This window comes from Nomascus leucogenys, chromosome 7b, assembly GCF_006542625.1.
Source record: "Nomascus leucogenys isolate Asia chromosome 7b, Asia_NLE_v1, whole genome shotgun sequence".
Classification (NCBI taxonomy): Eukaryota; Metazoa; Chordata; class Mammalia; order Primates; family Hylobatidae; genus Nomascus; species Nomascus leucogenys.
In genome coordinates, this window is record NC_044387.1 from 79,749,631 (window position 1) to 79,774,217 (window position 24,587).

Sequence of the window (24,587 nt, forward strand, 5' to 3'; positions counted from 1 at the left end):
AGTGGAAGGCTTTAATTACATATGTCGGATATTCTCATTTGCTTCTCCTGTCCTCTTGAGAAGTAAAAAATTTGAGAATAAGTAGTACTATTGGTGGTTGACTCCTTGGTAAAACATTTAAGATGGGAAAAACAGATGTCAAATTATTTTTGTCTTTTGTCCTAGAAAAATGGCTACAATGAAATTTTCTATATTTAAAACCCACTTCCATTCAAAGAGTACTTCCTTTTTGCTAAGAGGCAATAAAGAACTGGTGTCCTCAGTGACCTATTCTGCTTTGCTTTTATTACGACTATCTAAACTCTACCACTGTAGGACTATTGAGATTTGTACAGTGAATGTTCAAAATGAGTGCTGTTGATAGTGCCTCTGGAATTAGGTTGGTATTAGAAACTTAAGGTTTCCTGAGGGTGATTTGTGCAGACTCTATGGCCCCTTGTTGCAGAGATAGGGGTTCAGTGGAGTGATGTACAGCAGCCCGTCTGTCCACCCCCAGCTCAGCAAGGTTTCTAGGAGGTTTAACTGGAGCCAGACTGTATTTGGGAAATGAATTGAACACCAAGCTGAAGGTTTTAACTCTATTGATAGAGGAGAATTTGGGGGGAAGGTGTTTGGTTGATGTTATTTTTTAATTGAAATTGAAGATAGTTCAGGAATCATTTTATTAGAGAGAGAGTGTATGTCTGTGCCTCTGTTCTCTGTATGTATGTGCAGCTGATTTATGTTTTTGGTTGTTTTACTTAAATGTTAAATGTAATCATTCACAGCCTGCTAACTTTTGATGGAAAAAACCAGTGCAAATATAGTATGTTAATCTACACATGTAAATTAAAATTTGACTACAAATATTGCAGTCTGAGAGTCTATTAAAATAAGATACTTTTAAAACGAAGATATCTTTTGTTAAATGTATTTTTGCTGCCTAAGAGATGGCAATTCTGGGAAGCTGTAGGCTTGGTGGTGTAATACATTGTTCTGAAGGGGAAATATTTATACTGACTCTTGAAAACAGAAATTGCAGACTGATTTTGGACACTTTCTCTTTTCTTATTTGTTAACGAAATGAGTTTTTGGTGAAAACTAAATTGTTGCTTCTTCTAATGAAAAATTGTAACTTCACAAGTGAAACTTGCTTACAGGATCATTTTCCCCAGGGACGTGACAATGAACATGGTGCATAGTATGCATTTTAGGTTGCTAAACATAACACCCAGTTAGTAATTATAAAAACTGCCTTGTGACTTCTGTTGTGACTATATCATTTAACCCTTGTGTTTTCTTCAATGAGAGATAAACTCTTTGAGAATACAGATTATAGATGATACTTCATCTGTCCCTTAAAATTTATGAAGTACTTTGTACCTTCTTCAACTCTTGTCCCTTGACACTTGACTGCTCTGGGGCTCCCTGACACCAACTTGAATTAGAAGACGAATGGGATAAGAGAGTGTTTTGTTGTAATTTACAAGTCTGTTTTGTAATTTTTATGGCTAATTAATGAGGTAATTACTAATCACCTTTGTCTCAAGTTTAGGAATTGTTCAAAAACTCAGTTTAAAAAAGCATGCCTTTTTCAGTGGAAAACACTTGAGGAAGTTTTATTTTTGATTGATTTGCTTATTTTTTTCCTCTGGAAAATAAACCTGAGGAAGTTTTAGACAAACAGGGAATAACCTGAGTCTTTATAATTTACTTCTAGAATTCTTCATACATGTGTCTTTTCCTTTTGGAGATAGGGTCTTGCTCTGTTGCCCAGAATGGAGTGCATTGGCACAGTAACAGCACACTGTAGGCTTAACTTCCCGGGCTGAAGTGATTCTCCTACCTCAGCTTCTCCAGTAGCTGGGACCACAGGTGCGTGTCACCATACCTGGCTAATTTTGTTTTCTTTTTTCTCTATAGAGATGGGGTCTCACTGTGTTTCCCAGGTTGGTTTCAAACTTGGACTCAAGCCATTTGTGGGGATTACGTGTATCGGTGCACTCAGCCATACATGTGTCTTAATAAAGTTTAAGCCGTACATGTGTCTTATAATGTTTAGGAATCTGAGGCTAAAGAAATATACGAGGGCCTTATCAGCAATGACCAGTAATGTCATTATCAGGTTTTCCTGGGCTTTGATATGAATTTGAATGAAATCACAATCCTAGGAGATTGTTTTTCTTTCGGGTGTAAATTAGTAAGTTCAGAAACAGTATTTTGCCTTCATATGATTTAGGGTTAAAGTAATTATTGTAACTCTAAAATAGTACTTTTTTTTTTGAAAACCATACACTCTGCTATGGATTTTTTTTCTTACATTGTTCGAAAGTATGTGATGATGTAACTCTGGGGTATGAGTGACTCGGATGCACAAAGCTCCTCAGCAGGCTGGTGATCTGACATTTTTGTTTTATTTGCTCTGGTGCTTTACAAAGATGTGGGGAGGCTGTTTTAAAATAAACATTTCCCTGCTAAGGATGATAGAAGTTACACAGTTTTAATAGGAGTGCTGATGGACTTGTTCCCGACTTCCTGCCCCTTTTCTTCAGGGACACAAAGAGAAAGGAATCATCATATTCTTTAAGATGATCTTCAGGAATGCTTTAAACCCCCACGTCTGTGTTGAATCACTTGCAAGACTGGCGACTGCTTTTGGGTTCTAGGAAGGACGGTTGGTCCGGTGTGCCACCTTGTGGTTATTTACAGAATTGTTTCAGCCTGTATAGGTAAGAGTTTTCTGAAGGTATAACACCCAGATTGAAAACACATTTCCTCCATTTCTTTCTCTCCCTGTTCTCAGGGAGTGCTTAAGATCGTGCATACCACCACCCCTGCAGGAATGTTGCCCTTTTCTTTCTTTGCACCCAGCACATCCACCGTCCGTTGCTAGATGCAGAGCTGAGAAAGAGATGTAAGAGAAGATGAGTGTCTTTGTTCAAGGTGCTTCTCTGATTGAGGACATAAAATACAAACCTATTAAAGTGCCCACATAGAGCACATGTGAAGGGCCTAATGTGAATGGTCAAGGTGGTAAGAACTTTAGAGGCTCAGAAAGGAAGTGTTCATTGCCAGTGTTAAATGGGGTCTTGGAACAGAGGAGGACGGAAGAGTGTTTGGAGGGACTTTGTGTTAGGCTGGACCCAGGGACTGCTGGTCATCATGTGGAAAGGGTGCAAGAGGTTGTTGGTGTTTGGGTTTCATTCCAGTGTGGGGAGCCTTGGAACTAGGTGTGCTTGACACAGTGTTAACAGATACGTGCTCTGGAGGTAACAGGCACCCTCCGCCCCCACGTCAAACAAAGACAGCATTAGCCTTGTTTGGGAAATTCGTGGGTAAAGTTATTAGTCCCTCTCCTGCATGAACTTTAATGTAGTTTGTAAACCTGGCAGAAATACATGCTATACAGTGTTGTATAGGACAAGGTACCGTGGGGCGTATTTTGGGAAATACTGCAAAAAAAATGTTACAAAGGTTTAACCTGACAATATGCTACTGATGTGTTATATTGAATTACTTCAATATAGCAGGTTTTTTTCAAATGATACTTCAGTTGTGTGGATATATTTTAGAAGAAAATATATACAAAATTGGCCGGGCGCGGTGGCTCGCGCCTGTAATCCCAGCACTTTGGGAGGCTGAGGCGGGTGGACCACGAGGTCAGGAGATCGAGACCATCCTGGCTAACACGGTGAAACCCCGTCTCTACTAAAATACAAAAAATTAGCCGGGCTAGGTGGCGGGCGCCTTTAGTCCCAGCTACTCGGGAGGCTGAGGCAGGAGAATGGCGTGAACCCCGGGGGCGGAGCCTGCAGCGAGCCGAGATTGCGCCACTGCACTCCAGCCTGGGTGAAAGAGCGGGACTCTGTCTCAAAAAAAAAAAAAAAAAAAAAAAAAAAGAGAAAAAGAAAATATATACAAAATTTTAATTTGTTTTCTAATACCATCCACAGATGAAAAAATATCCAAGAATGGTGCTAAATTAAATTAGGTCTTCAAAGTCAGTTTCAGTAACTCCAATGTGACCTGAAACTTGTGGGAAACCTCTTATAACTTTAAACAATTTTAAGAGTGAAGTGTAAATATTATAAGGAATGTTTTAAAGGTAGAAAGTCTGTAGGTCCAAATGTTAATGGAATGCATGCAGAATTTTTTTAACGACTTCATTTTAAGTGTTGTAAAACAGTCTTGAGCTATGGAAGGTAAACTTACATTAGAGAGGAAAATACTTACAGTTTGTTGTCCAGCTCTGCCAGTCTTAAATATATTCCTAGCCAATCTTTCTTGGAGGAAAAATTAAGTGGCTGTTTTCAAATTGGAAAATTTCCCCATTCTCCTCTTTCTCAATCTTAAGGATATGAGATTTCTTACCAATGTCATTTGGAAAGTATATTTATAACAGATGCGATAAAATATATGTCAGGTATACTTCTCTTTAAACCTAATATAAAAATCTGGATTTATAAAACAGACAATTTAGGGGGCCCTTTATAAGTATTATAAGAATTCATTTGACTTTTTTTTTTTGGCATACAGACACATCATAAAAGGATACATTAATTTGTAAAAATTCTGATATATATAGTTAAGTGTCTCAGGAATATTTTAAATTTTATATTCTTAGGATTACTTGTGCTTTTATTCAGATCTCACTGGCAATGAACTCAATCACCTTTTTTTCCAGGATCTGATTTTGCCATGAAACTATCAGTACTGAAACTATGTGTAATTTCAGCCACACAGCCTAGTTGCATAGATATTATTCACCATCTTTTGCAAATATGGTCTCACTAACAAACCCAGGGTCACACAGCTAGGGAGTGGTGGGGATCAGGATTTGAACTCTGCCCCATCTGACTCCAAAGCTTGTATTCCTTTTATTACATCTCTCTCCTTCTTAGGATAGCTCTTTTGTATGTTTTAGTGTAGAAGTATTTGAGATCTCCTAAATAAAACCCTGCAACTTAACCATAGCATATCCACTTAACCATACCGTATCAATAAACATAATGAAACTTGCAGAACTTCCCCCTTTCTGCCCCTCCACCATTTGGGTATAGACGTGAATTTGAGCATTGTATAATCTAGCTTTTAACCCCCTTATTAATAATGTTCAAGACATAACTCTCTAATTCATTGCTAGTGATCTTTTGCCCAAAAGGATAAATTTCATTTTTATCTTTCCAAGTTCCTCTCTCTGATGGATCCACAAGGAAGAATATGTTGGCATCAGGACAGTGCTGGTCCTGTGACCAGTGTCGCTTTAAGCAAGATGCTCCTTTCTCTTCCTCCTTATGTTTAAGCCCATAGACGTTTACCACTTAGGCCTCAATCTCCACAGGCCTGCTAATTATGACAGTCTTGGCCTCAGTTTCCTTGACCATTAAGAAAGGCTTTTTAAAGGAATCAATCCAGTTCCAAATACAGTTAAATATGTAGCTTCATATATGAAACAAAACCCCTTTTAAAGGAAAAAGATATGTCTTTTTTCTCATGGTGCAGTGGAACATAATCATCCCACCCCATTATTTTTTGTTGTGTACAAGCAGCAAAGAGTCTATACAGGATAGGAGGGATTGCACCAGCATATGGTATGGGCAGGCAGTCAGGAGAGGAGGTGGAGAAATAGTAATCTGCTCTCAGTTCTCCAAAGATCATATTGAGACATTCTGTACATTGTTAACGAGATCTTGATGCTGCAAACAAATGAAATTAAAAGCTAGTTTTAAATGAATTGTAAGTTTGCTATGAAGCCCGTTATGTATTCTGAATGAGTCTCTAAGGAGAAATTAGAGAGCCTAGGATGTGGGGTACTCTCCCTCTGACTTCTTTCCCATTAGCATGTATTATGTTTTTTGTTTTTTTTTGTTTTTTTTTTTTTTTTCGAGACGGAGTTTTGCTCTGTCACCCAGGCTTGAGTGCTGGCGTGCGATTTTAGCTCACTGCAACCTCCACCTCCTGGGTTCAAGCGATTCTCCTGCCTCAGCCCCCCAAGTAGCTGGGCTTACAGGTGCGCACTACCACGCCCGGCTAGTTTTCGTATTTTTAGTAGAGACGGGGGTTTCTCCATGTTAGCCAGGCTGGTCTTGAGCTCCTGACCTCAGGCAGTTCACCTGCCTTGGCTTCCCAAAGTGCTGGGATTACAGGTGTGAGCCACCATGCCTGACCTAGTGTGTATTATGTTAACAGACTTTGAGCAAGAGGATTGACTTTGGATAGGTTGTGAACAATCACTCTCCTAAAGTACTTAAAGGATGCTTTTGGGTTTTGAATCTGGTTTACATTTGGGACAAAAAAAGGGAGTGTTTTTCATGGGAAAGCTTTATTCCAATTGGTTTGTCAATATCTTTGTCCACTGTGCTACCGTGGTTTTATAACTTCAGTCTACTTTCAAGTAGCATCTATTTTTGAAAAAAGGATGTCCTTCCTAGGGTAAAACGAAAGACTTATTGTTCTAAAAAAATGCTGCTTCCTGCTTAGAGCAACATGTTCCTGTTTGTGCTCAATGACTAGAGAATTTGGGGGAAAAATAGCTTACATTTTTTTTTCAGAGTCCTTTAAAATAGTAGTAGTCATGTGAATTTCATTTGTCTTGGGAAGTGCAGTTGGGAAGGTTAGAAATTTTTCAGTTTGTGTGTCATAGTTTTTTTACCAAAATGGAAATTGAGACACTCTAGGTAATTTAACTCTCCAGCATTATTTTTCTATAGTTGTTGGTTGAAATTTCCTTCTATGAATGTTTCTTGTTTGCATAGAGAAAAAAAGAATCTAAAAGTGTTAACTCCCTGAAGGCCATACATTTCTTTGTGCATCTTAAAAGTCTTGCTCTGTGATGCTACATATTTGGTTTTCACTGATGGTTGCACATTTCAGGTTGGTTTGAGGAGCGGGACTTCTCAGTACCCCCATTCTTACTCACTTGCCTTTTTGTGTTTTTGCTGGTAGAGGCAATTCCATGCCAACTAATAATTTTAATAAAAGCCAACAACTAAGAGGAAATGAAGGTTGAAACTTCTGTGTGAGAAGTGAAGGAGGAGAAATAGGAGTGACCACTACGGGCAGAAAAGGAGTGGGGGTAGCTCCTGGGCAGGGCAGAGCTGGATTGTTTTGCAGTGGCCTTTCATGCCCCAGATCTCCTCCCTTACACTCCTGGTAGATTGCATTTCTCTTGCTTGTGCTGCCTGAAATCTCATACCACTTAGAGATTTGTTTGGACTATGGAAGTACAAATGCCAACAGACAGTTCTTGTGCAAGTTTTAAGGGTTCCTACTGAATGTGTTCAGATTGCCTGCCTTTAATTCTTAGACCAGGGCATAGTGAGCCGATATGGGGCTTGGGTAATGTGAGGTCTCGACACCTGGTGAGAAGGTAGAAAAAGTTGATAGGAAGATTAGAAATGAAAGGCAATGTGTGCCTATTTCAAGACATTGCTTAGTCCTGCTTGCTTTTAGGAAAGAATAAGAAAACTTGTCTTCCTTTTTGCTTTTTGTTGTTTATGCGATCTATGGTAACTAATATTTGGCTGCTGACCTCCTGATTGAAGAAAAGTTTAAACACAGATTGCTTCTTCCTTCGATTTGCATGTTTTTGCTTATCTCTAGTAAACTTTCTTTCATTTTTCAGGGTCTGAGAGCAGAGATTTCTTGATGTCTTTGCCATAGTTTCTCTGTTTTTTCCTACATACCCAAATCCATGTTGGTCAAGTTCATATTACGTAGTGAAACATTGCTTATGTGTTGCCTGCCACTCCTGTTAATACAACTAAGAAGTCTCAAGTTTACATGGAGTCTATCTGTAAAGCCATCTAATTGCATCTATAATAGCAGAATAATGTAGTCTTTTCCCCTAGTTTATAGGCTCCTTGTGGCACAGACTGCTTAAAGCAAGTTTCATGTGGGATGATGTACTGTAAGAGCAATAGAAGAAACTCTGAATGTAATTGAATTTATTTAAGAAGTTTATAGTCTGGTTTGATATATAAAATACAAAATGAAGCAGTTACTACACAGGGTTTTCTGGTTGTATACTGCTTGAATAATGACACATTTGAAAGTACCCCCTAAAAATCATGATTATATGAGATATGAATGTTTTATTTATGCAGGTACATATAGAAAGAAAAACTGCTTTTTAAGTTTGTTCATGCATTAAGGTGTAATGTCTATTTCCCAGTTTTATGATACAGGCTCAGTAACAACTTCCTGATTCGTTGACTTATGTCAGTGAACTATAGGTAATAATATTCCATTCTTTACATTTTTATTAACTAATCAACAATCTTATTTAATTTGTATGTTATAATTAAGATAAAGAAATAATGGTTATTATTCAAAGTATACATTCATACTTAAAATTGTTAAATCCATGTATATCATACTAACACACATAATGTGTATGACGTAATTTGTATAAGAGCGTGGCCCTTATACAACTGTGAAACACCGTAATGTTGAAAAGCAACAGATTAATAAAGTGCCACTTGATCAGTGAGCTAGCTTTTTATCTTTGATTTTTCTTGGGTTAGTTGAAGGAGTAGAAAGATTATTTCAAGGCCTTTTGCTCTATTTTAAAGCCTTAAGGCTGTTCTTTGATTCTGTCTTGAGGCTTCCAAATTCTTGCTTCTACTGTGTTTCTTAGATTTCTCCATCCTTTCCAGAAATAGCTTTTAAAAATTTTATGTCTTTCTAATACTTTTCCAGATACACTTTTTTGGTCAGTGTGAATTTATTTGCTTGATGGTTAAATGAATGCAAGTAGTCTTTTTGCTTAGATAAAATCAGTTTTAGGCCTTGGGCAGATTATAACAGGTTGACAGGTAATTTAGTGAAAACAATGTAAGACTTTAATATTAGTCTTACATTGTCAGAATATAAGCTCCTCAGAAATGGGAAGACAGTTTTGTTTTTTTTTTTTGAGATGGAGTCTCGCTCTGTTGCCAGCCTGGAGTGCAGTGGCACAATCTCAGCCTACTGCAATCTCCGCCTCCCGGGTTCAAGCGATTCCCCTGCCTCAGCCTCCTGAGTAGGTGGAACTACAGGCATGCATCACCACGCCTGGCTAATTTTTTTTGTATTTTTAGTAGAGACGGGGTTTCACCATGTTGGCCAGGATGATCTTGATCTCCTGACCTCAGGTCATCCACCCGCCTCGGCCTCCCAGAGTGCTGGGATTACGGGTGTGAGCCAGCATGCCCCGCCGGGAATACAGTCATTCTGTACTATTTAACAACTTCAAGTAACATACAAATTCATAATATTTAAACTAGAATGGTGAACTTTAGGATTATCCAGAAGGATCTTTTATTATAAATGTTTCATTAGGACATTTTTATTGGCTTTCCTTGAATGCAAATAGAACATTATGATTGGAGCCTGATTGCTTTTCTAAAGAAGGGGTTTATTAGATTTAGGAATGTACACTTTGTTAACTGGATAGAGGAAACAATTTTGTTTTAGTTTGCTTATTGGTATTGAACTTATGGGACCTATTTTTACATTTCCGTCTTTAAGTAGCTTTTAAAAGGCTTCTTGGAAATATCAGAGTACAGATGGATAAAATGAGAGGCCATCAGTTTATCTGAAAGTTGTCTATATGACGGTGACATTTTAAGTTCCTAATATTGATAAGTTTTAAATTGGAATGACTTAAAATTATAAATCATGTCTTAACATACCATAACATTGTTTTAAGGACTAAAATAGTCTAAAATATTTTAGACTGAAAAGCTTCCTCGTATTGTATTTTCTTCTTCTTCTTTTTTTTTTTTTTTTTGAGACACTGTCTCACTCTGTTGCCCAGGCAGGAGTGGAGTGGTACAATCTCGGCTCACTGCAACCTCCTTCTCCTGGGTTCAAGCGATTCTTCTGCCTTAGCTTCCCAAGTAGCTGAGATTACAGGCATATGCCACAACACACAGCGAATTTTTGTATTTTCAGTAGAGATGGGGTTTCATCATGTTGGCCAGGCTGGTCTTGAACTCCTAACCTCAAATGGTCTGTCTACCTCGGCTTCCCAAAATACTGGGATTACAGGTGTGAGCCACCATGCCCGGCCTTAGTACTTTCTTTAAAAGGTTTCTAATTCCTTATCTAGTTATTCTGTGAATTATTGTCTGTGTCCTTATATAAGATTCAGTTGCACACACAGTTCTAATTGTTCGTAAGTGTTCTCAGGCTACAAAAAGTTTTTTTTCTTAATTAAAAGGATTAAAATTTAACCAAGAGAGTATGGTCTGTACGCTGAAAAGACAAAAACAATGTTAAAAGAAATCACAGAAGACCTAAATAAATGTATAGACATCACATGTTATGGATCAGGAGACTTAATATTTTTAAGATGGCAACACTACTCAGATTGGTCTGCAGATTCAGTGCAACCCTACTAAAATCCCAACTGGCTTGTTTGCATATACCGACAAGCTAATCAAAAAAATTAAGATTGAAAATGCAAGGCACCTAACAGAGCCAGAAAAATCTCTTGTGAAAGGTAGAACAAGGCTGGAACACTCAAAATTCACAGTTTCAAAACTTAACTACCAAAGCTGCCTACTCAAGACAGCGTGGTACAGGCATAAGGATAGACAAACTAGTGGAATAGAATTGACAGTCCAGAAATAAACCCTTTTATTTATGGTCAATTGATTTTTCAGTAAGCATACCATTACAGTTCAATGTGGTAAAGAATAGTCTTTTCAACAGAGGGTTCCAGGACAACTGATGTGCACATGTGAAAATAATGTTGGACCCCTACTTCACACTGTATACAAAAATTAAAATGGATCATAGACCTCAATGTAAGAGCTAAAACCATACAACTTTTAGAAGAAAACATAGTAGTAAATCATTGGGATCTTGGATTAGGTAATGGTTTCTTAAATATTACTCTTAAAGCTCATGCAACAAAAGAAAATAAATTGGACTTCAAAATTAAAATTTTGTGCTTCAAAGGACACCATCAAGGAAGTAAAAAAGATGGTCCATGGAATGGGAGAAGATATTTACAAATTATAGATCTGAACAAGGACCTTCTATCCAGAATGTATAAAGGGCTCATAATTTAATGATAAAAAGACAGATAAACCAATTAAAATATGAACAAAGAATTTTTTTTATTATACTTTAAGTTCTAGGGTACATGTGCACAACATGCAGGTTTGTTACATATGTATACATGAGCCATGTTGGTATGCTGCACCCGTTAACTTGTCATTTACATTAAGTATATCTCCTAATGCTATCCCTCCCCCCTCCTCCGACCCCACGACAGGCTCTGGTGTGTGATGTTCCCCACCCTGTGTCCAAGTGTGCTCGTTGTTCAGTTCCCACCTGTGAGTGAGAACGTGTGGTGTTTGGTTTTCTGTCCCTGTGCTAGTTTGCTGAGAATGATGATGGTTTCCAGCTTCATCTGTGTCCCTACAAAGGACATGAACTCATCCTTTTTTTATGGCTGCATAGTATTCCATGGTGTATATGTGCCACATTTTCTTAATCCAGTCTATCGTTGATGGACATTTGGGTTGGTTCCAAGTCTTTGTTATTGTGAATGGTGCCACAATAAACATACGTGTGCATGTGTCTTTATAGCAGCATGATTTATAGTCCTTTGGGTATATACCCAGTAATGGGATGTCTGGGTCAAATGGTATTTCTAATTCTAGATCCTTGAGGAATTGCCACATTGTCTTCCACAATGGTTGAGCTAGTTTAGAGTCCCACCAACAGTGTAAAAGTGTTCCTATTTCTCCACATCCTCTCCAGCATCTGTTGTTTCCTGACTTTTTAATGATCACCATTCTAACTGGTGTGAGATGGTATCTCATTGTGGTTTTGATTTGCATTTCTCTGATGGCCAGTGATGGTGAGCATTTTTTCATGTGTCTGTTGGCTGCATAAATGTCTTCTTTTGAGAAGTGTCTGTTCATATCCTTTGCCCACTTTTAATGGGGTTATTTGATTTTTTTCTTGTAAATTTGTTTAAGTTCATTGTAGATTCTGGATATTAGCCTTTTGTCAGATGGGTAGATTGCAGAAAATTTTCTCCCATTCTGTAGGTTGCCTGTTCACTCTGATGGCAGTTTCTTTTGCTGTGCAGAAGCTCTTTAGTTTAATTAGATCCCATTTGTCAATTTTGGCTTTTGTTGCCATTGCTTTTGGTGTTTTAGCCATGAAGTCCTTGCCCATGCCTATGTCCTGAATGGTACTGCCTAGGTTTTCTTCTAGGGTTTTTATAGTTTTAGGTCTAACACGTAAGTCTTTAATCCATCTTGAATTAAATTTTGTATAAGGAAGGGATCCAGTTTTAGCTTTATACATATGGCTAGCCAGTTTCCCCAGCACCATTTATTAAATAGGGAGTCCTTTCCCCATTTCTTTGAACAAAGAATTTGAATAGACACTTATCCAAGAAGTTACATAAATGGACAAAAAAGCACATGAAAAGACGCTCAACATCCTTAATCATTGGGGAAATGCAAGTCAATACTATTATACACTTAGTAAGATGATTAAAATAAAAAGAGAGACAATAACAAGCGTTGGTAAGGATGTAGAGAGCTTGCAATCCTCATACGTTGCCTGTGGGATTATAAAATGGTTGCAGTGACTTAGGAAAGCAGTTTGGCAGGTCCTTAAAGAGTCAAACATAGAGTTATCACGTGAACCAGCAGCTTCACTTATAGGTGTATACCCATGAGAATTCAAAATGGTGTTCAAACAGAAACTTATGCTTGAGTTTATAGCAGCATTATTCATAATAGCCAAAAAGAGGGAAGATCCTAAATGTCCATCAATTGATAAATGGGCAAACGAAATGTAGTATATATCTACAATGAAATAATATTTGGCAATAAAAAGGAAAGTACTGATACATGCTAAAACATGGATAAACCTTGAAAACATTGTGCTAAGTGAAGGAAGCTGTCCCCAAAGATCATATATTCCACTGTGGGATGTCATTTACACGAAATGTCCAGAATAGGCAAACTCATAGAAACAGAAAGTAGTTTAGTGGTTGTCAGGAGCTTAGAGTAAGGGGGAATGGAGAATGACTGCTAATGAGTATGGAGTTGTTTTTTCGGGATGGTGAAAATGTTCTGAAATTAGTGGTGATAGATGGTACAACAAAACCACTGAATTGTTCACTTTAAAAGGATACATTTTATAGTATGTGAATCATCAGTAAATAAAGCTGTTAACACTTTGAAAAGGAGAGAATTATTTTACAAATTTCTTAAAATAGATTTGTTGTAGATTTTGACTAAGGTTTAAGAGAGGAGTAAATATCCCTCATATTCTTGATGTCAGAAACTATGTGTAATCCTGGACTCCTAGATATTAGAGTCTTAAAATACTAAATCCTTTCTGGCTTGTCACAAATGAATATAAGCAGGACTTTGAATTTTTACTTCTTCTGAACTTTCATAAATAACTTTGAGTCTTTTTTTTTTTCCTATTTACTGCAATGTGATCTGGTAAAACAAGGCATGTTTCCTTTTTTAAAAGAAAATATTTAAACTTAAGTATTTCTATATAAGAAAATATTTCTATATAAGATGTAATTTTGGTAAGAATTGAAAAAAATTGAATTTATATCCATTTTTAAGTGTAGCCAGGAAATAACAAGCATTCATTTTATATTGACTAAGAAAATAATTTGATTTAACTATGGTATTGACAAATATACTGTGAAATTAAAACTTTGTACTTGATATTTTGATGTAAAAGGCAGAAACAGGTGATAAAGAACTATTTATGAGGAATTTATTTTTATAAGTTAATAATTTTATTTTATATTTTAGTAGGTTTTGTGCATATCCCAGAAGCAGTTGTAATGGATGACATTTGTACAACCGAGCTTTTAATGTTTATTTTTAATGTCTTAAGAAAACATGTATTTTAAAAAAAGCTATCCATAGTTTAATTTGGTTTGTAGATAGTGACTTATTTTAGAAACCCCTTTTCCTGGCAAGTCTAATAATTTCTATTCTTTTCTTTGAAACAGGATCTGGAAATAGTATATTCCTATTTACATGGTATGGAAGCCTTATCAAACTTGAGGGAGCATCAACTTAGGTATGTCATTTTAATATTAAGTTAATTATAGAATGGTAAAAATTTGAAGCATGTAACAATTTAACATTTTAATTTTTTACTTTTATTCTTACTTGACACAATAATTGTACATATTCGTGGGGTACATTGTGATAGTTTAATACATGTATACAATGTGTTGTGATCAAATGGGGATTAATAGCATGTCCATCACTTCAAACGTTTATCATTTCTTTGTGTTATAGCATTTGAAATCCACTCTTTGAGCTATTTGAAAATACACCACAAATTGTTGTTAATGATATTACCCTATAGTGCTATAGAACACCAGGACTTATTTCTCCTACCTAGAATGCTAGAATTTTATAGATCACTTACTGTAGTCAACAAGTAGGCTTAAAGGAATCTTATTCATGAAAACTCTGCTTCATCTAGGTCCTATACTAAGGAGCTTAAACTTACACTAATAATACATACTTAATTAAGTTTTACTTTTCCAAAGTTGAATTCAATTGTATCCAATAAGAGAATAATATTTTGACATATCTGTCATAGTTATATTCTTCCATTTCCACCCCAGGGTCTGTCTCTGTCTCTTTCTTTTTCCTCCTCCCCCTCTTTTTTTTCTCTCTCTCTCTCCATCCCCCTCCGTTTCCCTCCCTTCCTCTCTCACCTCTCACCAAAAGTAGTAAATGCCACTTGGTGAATATATCAATAGGGGCAATATTTGCCATCTTGGCAAATAAAAACCTACTACTTAGCATTCAGATATATTAGAAACCAGAACCTTTTAAATTAATCATTTAAAGAATTATTAGGTCCATTATTTTAGTATGTTCTGTATCTTTGTTTGAGTATTTTATTGCATTAAGTAGACTGCCTTTTTCAGAGAAACACAGTTTATACTATATTTGTTTTTATGAGATCTGCCCATATAGAAATCTCATCACTTCTGTTGTACAGTAATACAGCAACTGTATTTATGTTTATCTGGGCTTCATATTAAAGAACAAAAATGATTTTACCTTAAGTGGAATATAAAATAAAGGACCTTAGGAAGATGGATAATATATAAACACCAACTGGGACATAATGGGAAAGTCTTATTTTTTCCAGGTCTAGCTATTTCTGATGCCAGCAGGTTTTAATTATGAAAGGAATGCTTTTTCCATATATTTCCCCTTTACTCTTTCAACACTAATTAATTTGTGAGCATGTCAATTCCATATTTAGTTGTTAATTGAAAAGAATATCAAGAGGATTGAGTACTTCTAAAATTAAATTTTTAATGAAAATCATTTAAATTAAAGTAGATTGTAGATTAAGTGTTTAAAAATTAAGTCAAGTTTCATTAGAAAGGGCAAAACCACTGGGATTTTAGAAGATGGCTCAAATTAGAGCAAGAATAATTTTTAAAGTGTGTAACTTTCATTTTATATTTTGTGACGACAACTTTGCTAAGAAAAAATTGTACTAACAATTATTTAATTGCATGCGGTTAATTCATAAATGCAAATGCAACTAATTAATATGTAAATACAAATGTCACATTCCCACTGTGCACATAAAACCACACATGTAATATTTAGATATATTGATTATATAATGCATTTTATTTAGATAATAGGAATTCTATGCAATAGAAAAAGGATTTTTTATACTTAGAGAAATGTTCTGGATGACAAAAGTATAAATAGGCTGGGCATGGTGGCTCATGCCTGTAATCCCAGCTCTTTGGGTGGCCGAGGTGGGTGGATCACTTGAGGTCAGGAGTTCAACACGAGCCTGGCCAACATGGTGAAACCCCATCTCTACTAAAAATACAAAAATTAGCACGGCGTGTTGGCAAACGCTTATAATCCCAGCTACTCTGGAAGCTGAGGTAGGAGAGTCTCTTGAACCTGGGAGGCAGAGGTTGCAGTGAGCAGAGGTCGCGCCACCGCCCTCCAGCCTGGGCAACAGAGTGAGACTCCATCTCAAAAAAAAAAAAAAAGGAAAAAAGAAAAATTATAAAAATACTAATGAAGTTCCATACACCCATCAGCCAGTTTCAGAACTGTCAGCTTTCTGCAGCTGCAGAAGTAATTTTGGTTATAAATAATAAGTTCAAGGGTATAGTTGAGTCTATTTACACCTTAGAATGTCTATTTTGGAGCCTACACAGATGTGTGTGTTGGCATGAACCTACAAGGCGGGGCCTGTAAGATGTTTATCTTATGTTTGTGTTGAAGTCACATTAATGGAAAACATCACCTTAAACTAATTTAAGTTCTTTTTTAGAACAAGATCAGGATATCACATGCATAATAACAAAAATAGAGGTACAGATAAACCCAACAACTTAGATAAACTGCTTTATAATACTACAATTTCTGGGAAAAATGTATCTCCTTTAGATAAATTATTTTCCTTTAATTTTATACTCTGGGAATAATAGAGAGCAGTCAGTTAAGATTTCCACATGACACAGTTTTACAATTTTAGGAAAAAAGTGCTCATAATCAAGATTTTCAGTCTGTTAAGTATTGGGCAGTAGAGCAGCAACATTTGTGTTCTGTGGGGGAGTGGAAGTGGCTTTTATTTATTTGAAAGCTTCCTGTGTTGTTACAGAGCAGTTAAAGTAGACATTACTGTGTTGCTGTAAGATCACACACTCTGTGCAGTGTAAAGGTTTTTTCAAATCTTTACTAAAAACTATGTTTCTTCATCATTTTAACTATTTTTCTAATGTTTTATCCCTTTAGTTTACACAAGAAGCAGCATATTTGCCAGCGGGGAAAAGAATGCTGTAATTGGGAGCAGAGACCAAAAATCTGTTTTAAAAAATAGAGTAATTGGGGCTATTTAGTTTTGGAAACAAGAGCTTGCTGAAATATAATAATACATGTTTTCTGCAGCATCATGGATGAGTGTAATTGTTACTATATAGGCCTTTAGATCATCGAGTAGTAACTGAATTATGGTTATTATACTCATTAGGAACTCAGGGAAGGTCAATATGCTTTTGCTAAAACATTGCCTAACAATGTTTAAAGACAAAAAGCAGTTTGGTACTTGATTCCTCCATTTATGACATTTTCATATAAGAGATTTTATCATGACTTTCTGATAGCACTGTTTAAATTTATTTTATAAACAGTTATCGATTGATTGTATACTTACTGTGTACTTGATATTGATGTAGGCTCTGGAGATACTGCATTGAAATAAATCAAACCCCTGACATCACGGAACTGAGGTTCCTAGTGGAGCAGAAAAGATTGAGATTTGGATTAATGTTACTTTATTTAGTATGTTGGACATGATAAGGATGGGTGCTGGGCAGCTCTGGCTTTTGGAGTCAAAAGGAGGGGTGACATTAGAGTCAGGACAGCCTGCAAAGATTTCTTCAGTGTAAAGGTGCCCCAGATGCTCTGTCATGGGCACAGACTTGGTGCAGGGGAAAGCAGGGTCCACGGTATAGTAAGGCACAGTAAGCAAGTAAAATATAACATAGTATAGAAGTATAGCAAATAGCATAGGAGTTTGGATTTTCTTTTAGAGGTTGTGGAGATTAAGAGTGGAGATGTGAGATCATCTGACTTAGTGTTTGGAAAGATCTCTCCGGAAGCTTTGTGCGGCCTTGTGGGGAATGGACGATAGGCATGTAAAGGTGGAAGCAGAAGTCTCTGTACTTGTGGTCTTGGTAAGGGATAATGGTGGGATAATGATAGCTCATGCTAGATTTAACAGAGGAGATGGTGAATTTGGTCAGTTCTGGAGGATGTATTTTGGAAACAGGTGATGGCAGAAAGATGTATGTGAAGAAAAGAGAGAACAGGAATGATGACCCTAAGGTTGTTACTGTATTAGTCTGTTCTCTGCTATAAGGCCATACCCGAGACTGAGTAATTTATAAAGGAAAGAAGTTTAATTGACACACAGTTACGCATGGCTGGGGAGGCCTCAGAAAACTTACAATCATGGCAGAAGGGGAAGCAAACACATCTTTTTTCACAAGTGGCAGGAGAGAGAAGAATGAGTGTCCAGCGAAGGGGGAAGCGCCTTATAAAACCATCAGATCTTTTAAGAACTCACTAACACCAGAACAGGACTGGGGGAACCAGCCCCATAATTCAGTTATCGCCACTGATCCCTCCCATGACATGTGGGGATTATGGGAACTGCAATTCAAGATAAGATTTGGGTGGAGATACAGCCAAACCTGATATGGGTACTAATTCTGGGAAAGCATATTTTGGAGGAGAAATTTTCTGTCTTGGATATTGTAAGCATGAGGTGGCTGTTACATATTCAAGTGGCAGCACTGAGTAGGCATTTAGATGAGTGGCTGCCGTGATGAGAGATTAGATCTGGGGCATTGCTTTGGAAGTCATCAGTGTATAGATTAAAATCATGAACTGGGTGAGATTACTGGAGCTTAGAGAAGAGGGATAAGGACAGGATACTGGAGATGATAACATTTAGAAGTCAGGTAGAGGATGAAGTCGGGGAGCATCCAAAAGAGACAGAAAAAAAAATGACTAGTAAGTTAAGCTGGAAAAGCAGAAGACCAAGGACAGGTAGCTGAAAAGAGATAATGCTGTAAGGAAAAAAGGAGTAATCAAATACTGCAGAGTAGTGGAGTTGCTAAGGACAGGTAGGATTCCGATAACAAGGTGGATGCTGATTATTTTTAGAGCTTTTTCTTTGGAGTTTCAGGGACCAAATGACGGAGGAGTGGGGAAAGGGGTGAGAAAATGGAGATAGAATATGTAGACAACTCAGTCTGGGTGCAGTGGCTCATGCCTGTAATCCCAGCACTTTGGGAAGCCGAGATGGGTGGATCACGAGGTCAAGAGATCGAGACCATACTGGCCAACTTGGAGAAACCCTGTCTCTACTAAAAGTACAAAAATTAGCTGTGGTGGTGCGTGACGATAGTCCCAGCTACTTGGGAGGCTGAGGCAGGAGAATCACTTGAACCCGGGAGGCAGAGGTTGCAGTGAGCCAAGATCGTGCCGTGGCACTCCAGCCTGGTGACAGAGTGAGACTCCATCTCAAAATAATAATAATAATAATAATAATATAGACAACTCTAAAAGATTTTCTGTGATGGGAAAAAACCAAAATATAGATAATAGCTAGAAGGAGATGTGAGGTCAAGAGAGGAGTTCCGCCCACACGATAGGTGACATCTTGAGTTATGTTTACATATTAGTGGACGTGATTTAGTAGAGAGGAACATGGAGAAGGGGGTAAGCTTGCAGGAGCACAGGGTCTTACACAGGAGTGCAGGGTCTTCGTGGAAGCAGAAATGAGATTTGGGGTGGAAGTAAAGAGGCAGAGGCAAGAACCCTTCTATTCCAACAGGAAACAAGGCAGAGCCCATTATCTAATTTAAGACCAGATATTTTTAGACTTAACGCTTTTGGCTATCATCTTTTCCTATGAAAAATTCTTATTCAACCCATTTAAGAGGAATGTATGCTTAATAAGATGTGTTCAAGACTCACTGCTGCCTCCTGGAGTCAAGTGAGAATCAGCTGCAATGTTTCCAGGAAGGGATTGAGGTTAAGGACCTCTAAAGTACGGTGGTGGGAATGCGAAGAACAAGGAAAAAAGTACCCAAGAGAGCTGTTTCTTTGATTTAGCAAACCAAGGAAAGAAAGATGGATGTGGGTTGATTCTAGTGTTTCACAGGTTGGAGAATGGTAGCCCAATTGACCAAAATGGAGGTGCTGTTGAAATAAACACTTTTAATAGCCAGCTTTTTCTATTTCTCGTTCCTTCATAAGATGGAATAGTAATTCTCTGATTTGCATTTCTGTATTTTGGGAAAAATGTAATTGACTTAATATAATAGGATGCTTCTTGAAGATGCTATTCTCAGGGTAATTTTGAATATTTAAAAAGTATTCATGTTTTTCATAATTTTTATAATTTCGTGATTTTTTCAAAAACTCTGGGATGAATTAGCTGAAGTAACAAATCTTTAAAGTTCTAAAGCCTCCAGTTAGTCAGTGGTCATAAAAATATCAAGTTAATTAGAGCCTTAGAGCCTACTTTTATCTGAAATTCCATACTGTTGAGTAACATTCTTGTTGAGCCGTGAATGATGTTATCACCTTTAAAATCAATAGGTTTTCCTTTTAAACTTTTAGGTTCCTTCTCAGTTTTTATTTATCTTGGGGAACATTAATTTGTCCACATGCTATTTACAAAATAGAAAATATACACAATGTTCTCCCCCATAAAATAAACATGGTGAAGTTGACATCTTATTAGATATTTTCTTTTCTAGCATACTTTTACCAGATTTAATGTAATGTAATTTTGTTATCCCAGGTATTAAAAATATTCATCTTGAGGCTAATAAATGATTGTGACAAACCATATAAAATAATCAACTTTCTAGACTATATGTCTCATTTAAGGGTTTAAAATACCAGTCTGTTTTTTAGTGACAGATGTTGAACTCATGTTTTTATCTCTTTTACAGGTTAATGTGTGAAACTGTGAGATATGAGAGACACGAAGCAAATGAAGTTTTATACTAGTAGGTGTTTCCTTTTTGTTTGTACAATGTATCTAATCCAGTGACTAAATTTTCTTAAAGTATCAAATATTAGTAACAGCTGGCTAAGTCAGCACTAACTTATTTTTCTTAGTTGAGAAATGGGAAACATTTTATCTGTTTCCTGTCATAAAATAAAAGTTTACAGTTCTTTCCTCATAAGTTCACATTTGTGTCTATATTTGTATCTCACATGTGGGTCAAAGATACTATTTCATATTGTAGAGTATTTGACATTTTTATTATGAAATAAGAAATAGTATACAGTTTTTCTAACGGAACAAAACATATTCCCACAGCCACACCAGATGCAATGTGAAGATAGCATAAAGGCGGTATTTTAGTTTATACTTCTTTCAGAAACAGGAAAATAAGCCGCCCCCATGTCTTTGGGTATAATTTCATCTTTAGATAATATTAATATTCCTTTCAAGATGTGCAACATATTGCTTAAGAAAAGACAGCCTTATATATCTTATCTACTATATAAAGAATATATAGTAGATAAATATTGGCATATTAACATAAATTATGATTTACTAGACATTTTGTTTAAGTAATGTTTGCCATGAGTGTTGTTCTGTTGACTGGTTTTCAAAGCACTTATTTAAAAATTACTACCTTCTAGACTTATTATAGGGGATATTTATTCAAATAAATAAGTCCCAGCTTCTGCCGTTAAGGAGCTCATAGTCTGTTGAGGGAGGTAGAAATAGAATACAAGGAAAACAACAACAACAGAAACAAACAAAGCAAAATAATTGTGGGAATGTAGCTATGTTCCAAGGGTGGAGGGAGCGCCTGAAGGAAATGAGGAGAGCCTCAGCAAAGGGGCTGTGGAACCAGGTCTCAAAGGTGTGTCCAGGAGGCTGCAGAGACTTCTTAGGCAGAAGGAACAGTATGTGCTGGGACGCAGAGAGGTGATGGGGCCCGGCCTGATGTTTTGAACATCATGGCAAGCTTAGTGTGACTGGCCTGTGGTGTGGGTCAGGGTGGTAAGTCAAGAGAAGACGCAGTCTACAGTCATACTTGGTCAAAAACGTGTTGTTCAGAAAACGACCTGGATCCTTCAGGCAGTTCAGGTCCTGGGTTCTTCAGGAGATGTTTTTCCCTCCTAAATAACATGTTATGGAAAATTACAGACACAATATTTGACACAGTGGTATCACAGACCCCCAAATACTCATTGCCCAACATGGCAAACCCATGGCCAATTGTGTTTTCATTTCTTAATCTCCCCTTCCAGCTCCAACTGGATGATTTTGAAGTAAATCCCAGACAGCACAGTTCATCCATAATTATTATGATACGTATCTCTAAAAGATAGTGACTATAAAAAACCTTAAACACAAGATTATCAAGTCTTTAAAAATAACTCTTTAATATCATGAAAATATTCAAAGTTTTTGTCTCAATTTTTTTTTTACAGCTTATTTGAATCAAAATCTAAAGTTTATTCATTGTGATTGTTGATTTTCTTTAAGCCTCTCTTAATAGTAGCTTGGAGGCTGGTTTTCATGCAGCAAAATGATGTGATCACATGTCTCCCAACACTCCCTGTCTACCTGTTCCCTCAAAGGTAATACCTGTGGTTGTATGAAAATATGAAGGGTGAGTTAGATTGAGTGTCTGGACAAAGAGATCAGTAAGGAGACAGTTACAGCCATCTGAGGTGGTAAGTACTTGAACTGAGGCAAAGACTGAGGGAATGGAGGAGTCAGGGATGATGGATTTTAGAAGGATACAGGTAGATAGAATCTAGGATGATTCTGAGGTTGCAACATATGAAACTATGACATCTAGGACCTGTTCAGCAGACAATCATAAATATCCATCTCAAGCTTAAAAGAACCTACACTAAATATGGAGTCGTAAGTAATCAAGACATATTTGATAATGAGAAAATTAACAAGAGGCAAGTGCTCTTAACATACTTATTCCAGAAGAAATGAAGATGTTAATAAAGTGTTATTTTGGGAGCAATAAAAAGTTATCAGTGGAATGAGTATACAAATAACAGGGATAGAGATATTTGAATTCTATTATTGGCATTTATCAAAGCAGTCTAGTGGCAGTAAGCATCAACTTTCTAATATTTTGTCTTCCTCTGAAACATGGTTTGGATAGTATCAATGATGATGAGGTGTGATAGCCGACATTTAACAAGCACTTCCTATGTCCCATGTCCTCTAATAAGTGATTTATATGCATTCATTTACTTATTCTTCGTGGGTATCTTTTGAGGTACTTGTTATCATTATCCCAGCTGGACAAACTGAAGCTTTGAGACGATAAAGACCTTGCCCAAGCTCCCACTGCCTACCGTGGGACAAAGATTTGAGCCCAGACATTGTGATTCTGCAGCCATAGCTCTTATCCTAGTCACCAGCATTTTCTGGTGCTTTTCATGCCTTGTCACCATAAAATTATGCTTGTGTACGTGCTGGGGTAGACACACACTCTCTCCCTGCCCCAACCTGTTTCTCCTAAAGTGACAACTGAAACCCACCAGCAGCTCATGCTACATTATGACTGCCTAACAATTGTTATTGATTACTTATTTAAATCGAAGGTAGATTACAGTGTCTTCAAACATACCTTTTTTTTTTTTTTTTTAAGTAGGCTTAGAGGTTTGGACAGTGCATGTGAGCCGTGTTGATAATGCAAAGCCATATTTTAGGTAATCTTAAATTTGAATGCATTCCACTCTGTAGAGTTGATTGTAGCACCTGCCCATATTTGACTAGTTAGAAGTAGGCAACAGTGTTAGTAAGTGATGAAAAGTCTTTGGATATGAAATCATGATTTCATAAGACCCAAAATTCAAAGACTAATTGTAAATTCACATAATCAGATTTCTAGCGTTTGGCCAATCTTGTGATGAATTGTAGTTGAATTATTTTCTTCCGTGATCCTTAGACATGTTTCTGCTCTTAACAATTTGTGTGAGTTCGGTTTTGAAAATTAAAAATTATTGTATTTGTGTATATATATATAAATTTGTGATAAACTTAATAATAGTACTCCTCTTTTTCGGACCTGTTGTTATTACCTTTTGGGGAAATGACTTGTTTGTTCTTGTTCTTCCTTGAGCTTGAAGAACACAGTGTAGTCAGAAATATCAAAGGCTTTCACACTTTGGTTTTATGACCAAGAGATGAGTAGAGTGGTCATTTTATTATGTTTATGTGCTGGTGCCTTCTAAGTCTATGGTTTCAATAATTTTGCCAGGTAAATATAATACTCTTTTGATCCACCCCTGTACCTCGTTTTTCTCACCTATAATGTGGAACCGATAATAATAGTTCCAACCCATCAGGGTTGGCGTGAGGATGAGATACAGTAACCTGTACAGAGTGTTTAGAGCAGCATGTTCAGAATAAGTCCACAAGCACGTTAGTGCCAGCATCATTGTCATTCTCATCACTGTTTGATAATTGACATTTTGGTCTTCCAATTTTTTAGTTGCTTTAAATGTTTGTCAGGAAGGAATTACGATAGTGATGCTCTAGCTCTGATGGTGTTACTGTTTTAACATGAATGACCAAGATGACAAAAACGCCATTTTAAATTGTATTGAGTTGGGGGAACATTGTGATTTGAAAAGACTGCATTTTTAAAATTTAGAGTTGCCCATTTGGAATCAAATTGTATTGGTTTGCATTAGAAAGTTAGAGAAAATTAGCTCAACTTTACAGAATGGAAAAGCCTATCAGGTAATTTCTGCCTTCCTTGCCTTTATTATCTACCCTGTTAGGTATTGTGCTGTTTTGTGGGAATACTGAGGCGGATAATATGAATTCCTCACCAGAGGGACCTTAACTTATATTTGTTTTTATTTAACAATTTAATCTTAAGTGAGAAACATATATGTAAAAACACTGGATAAATCATAGTAAAAGTTGCAGCATATTGCCAATAAGAAGTTGGGAATTTGTTCTCTGGAAAAATTCTTTGAACGTGGGGCTGTCTCATAGTACACCATGGAAACTGATCTGCTTTA

The 24,587-nt window shown here is 36.8% G+C and overlaps 1 protein-coding gene across 6 annotated transcripts in view; it reads left to right on the forward strand.

Moving 5' to 3' along the window:
• The window catches only part of RAPGEF2 (Rap guanine nucleotide exchange factor 2), a 257,003-nt gene that overhangs the window by 70,212 nt on the left and 162,204 nt on the right, over positions 1-24,587 (forward strand). For 5 of the 6 annotated variants that reach the window (XM_012508235.2, XM_030816277.1, XM_030816279.1 and 2 more), the window contains exons 2-3: positions 13,979-14,049; positions 20,510-20,566. In XM_012508235.2, coding sequence (XP_012363689.2) covers positions 13,979-14,049; positions 20,510-20,566 — 128 coding nt within the window. Of the gene's footprint in view, positions 1-13,978; positions 14,050-20,509; positions 22,164-24,587 lie in introns of those variants that run through there. The other variant, XM_030816280.1, reaches the window with a different exon arrangement.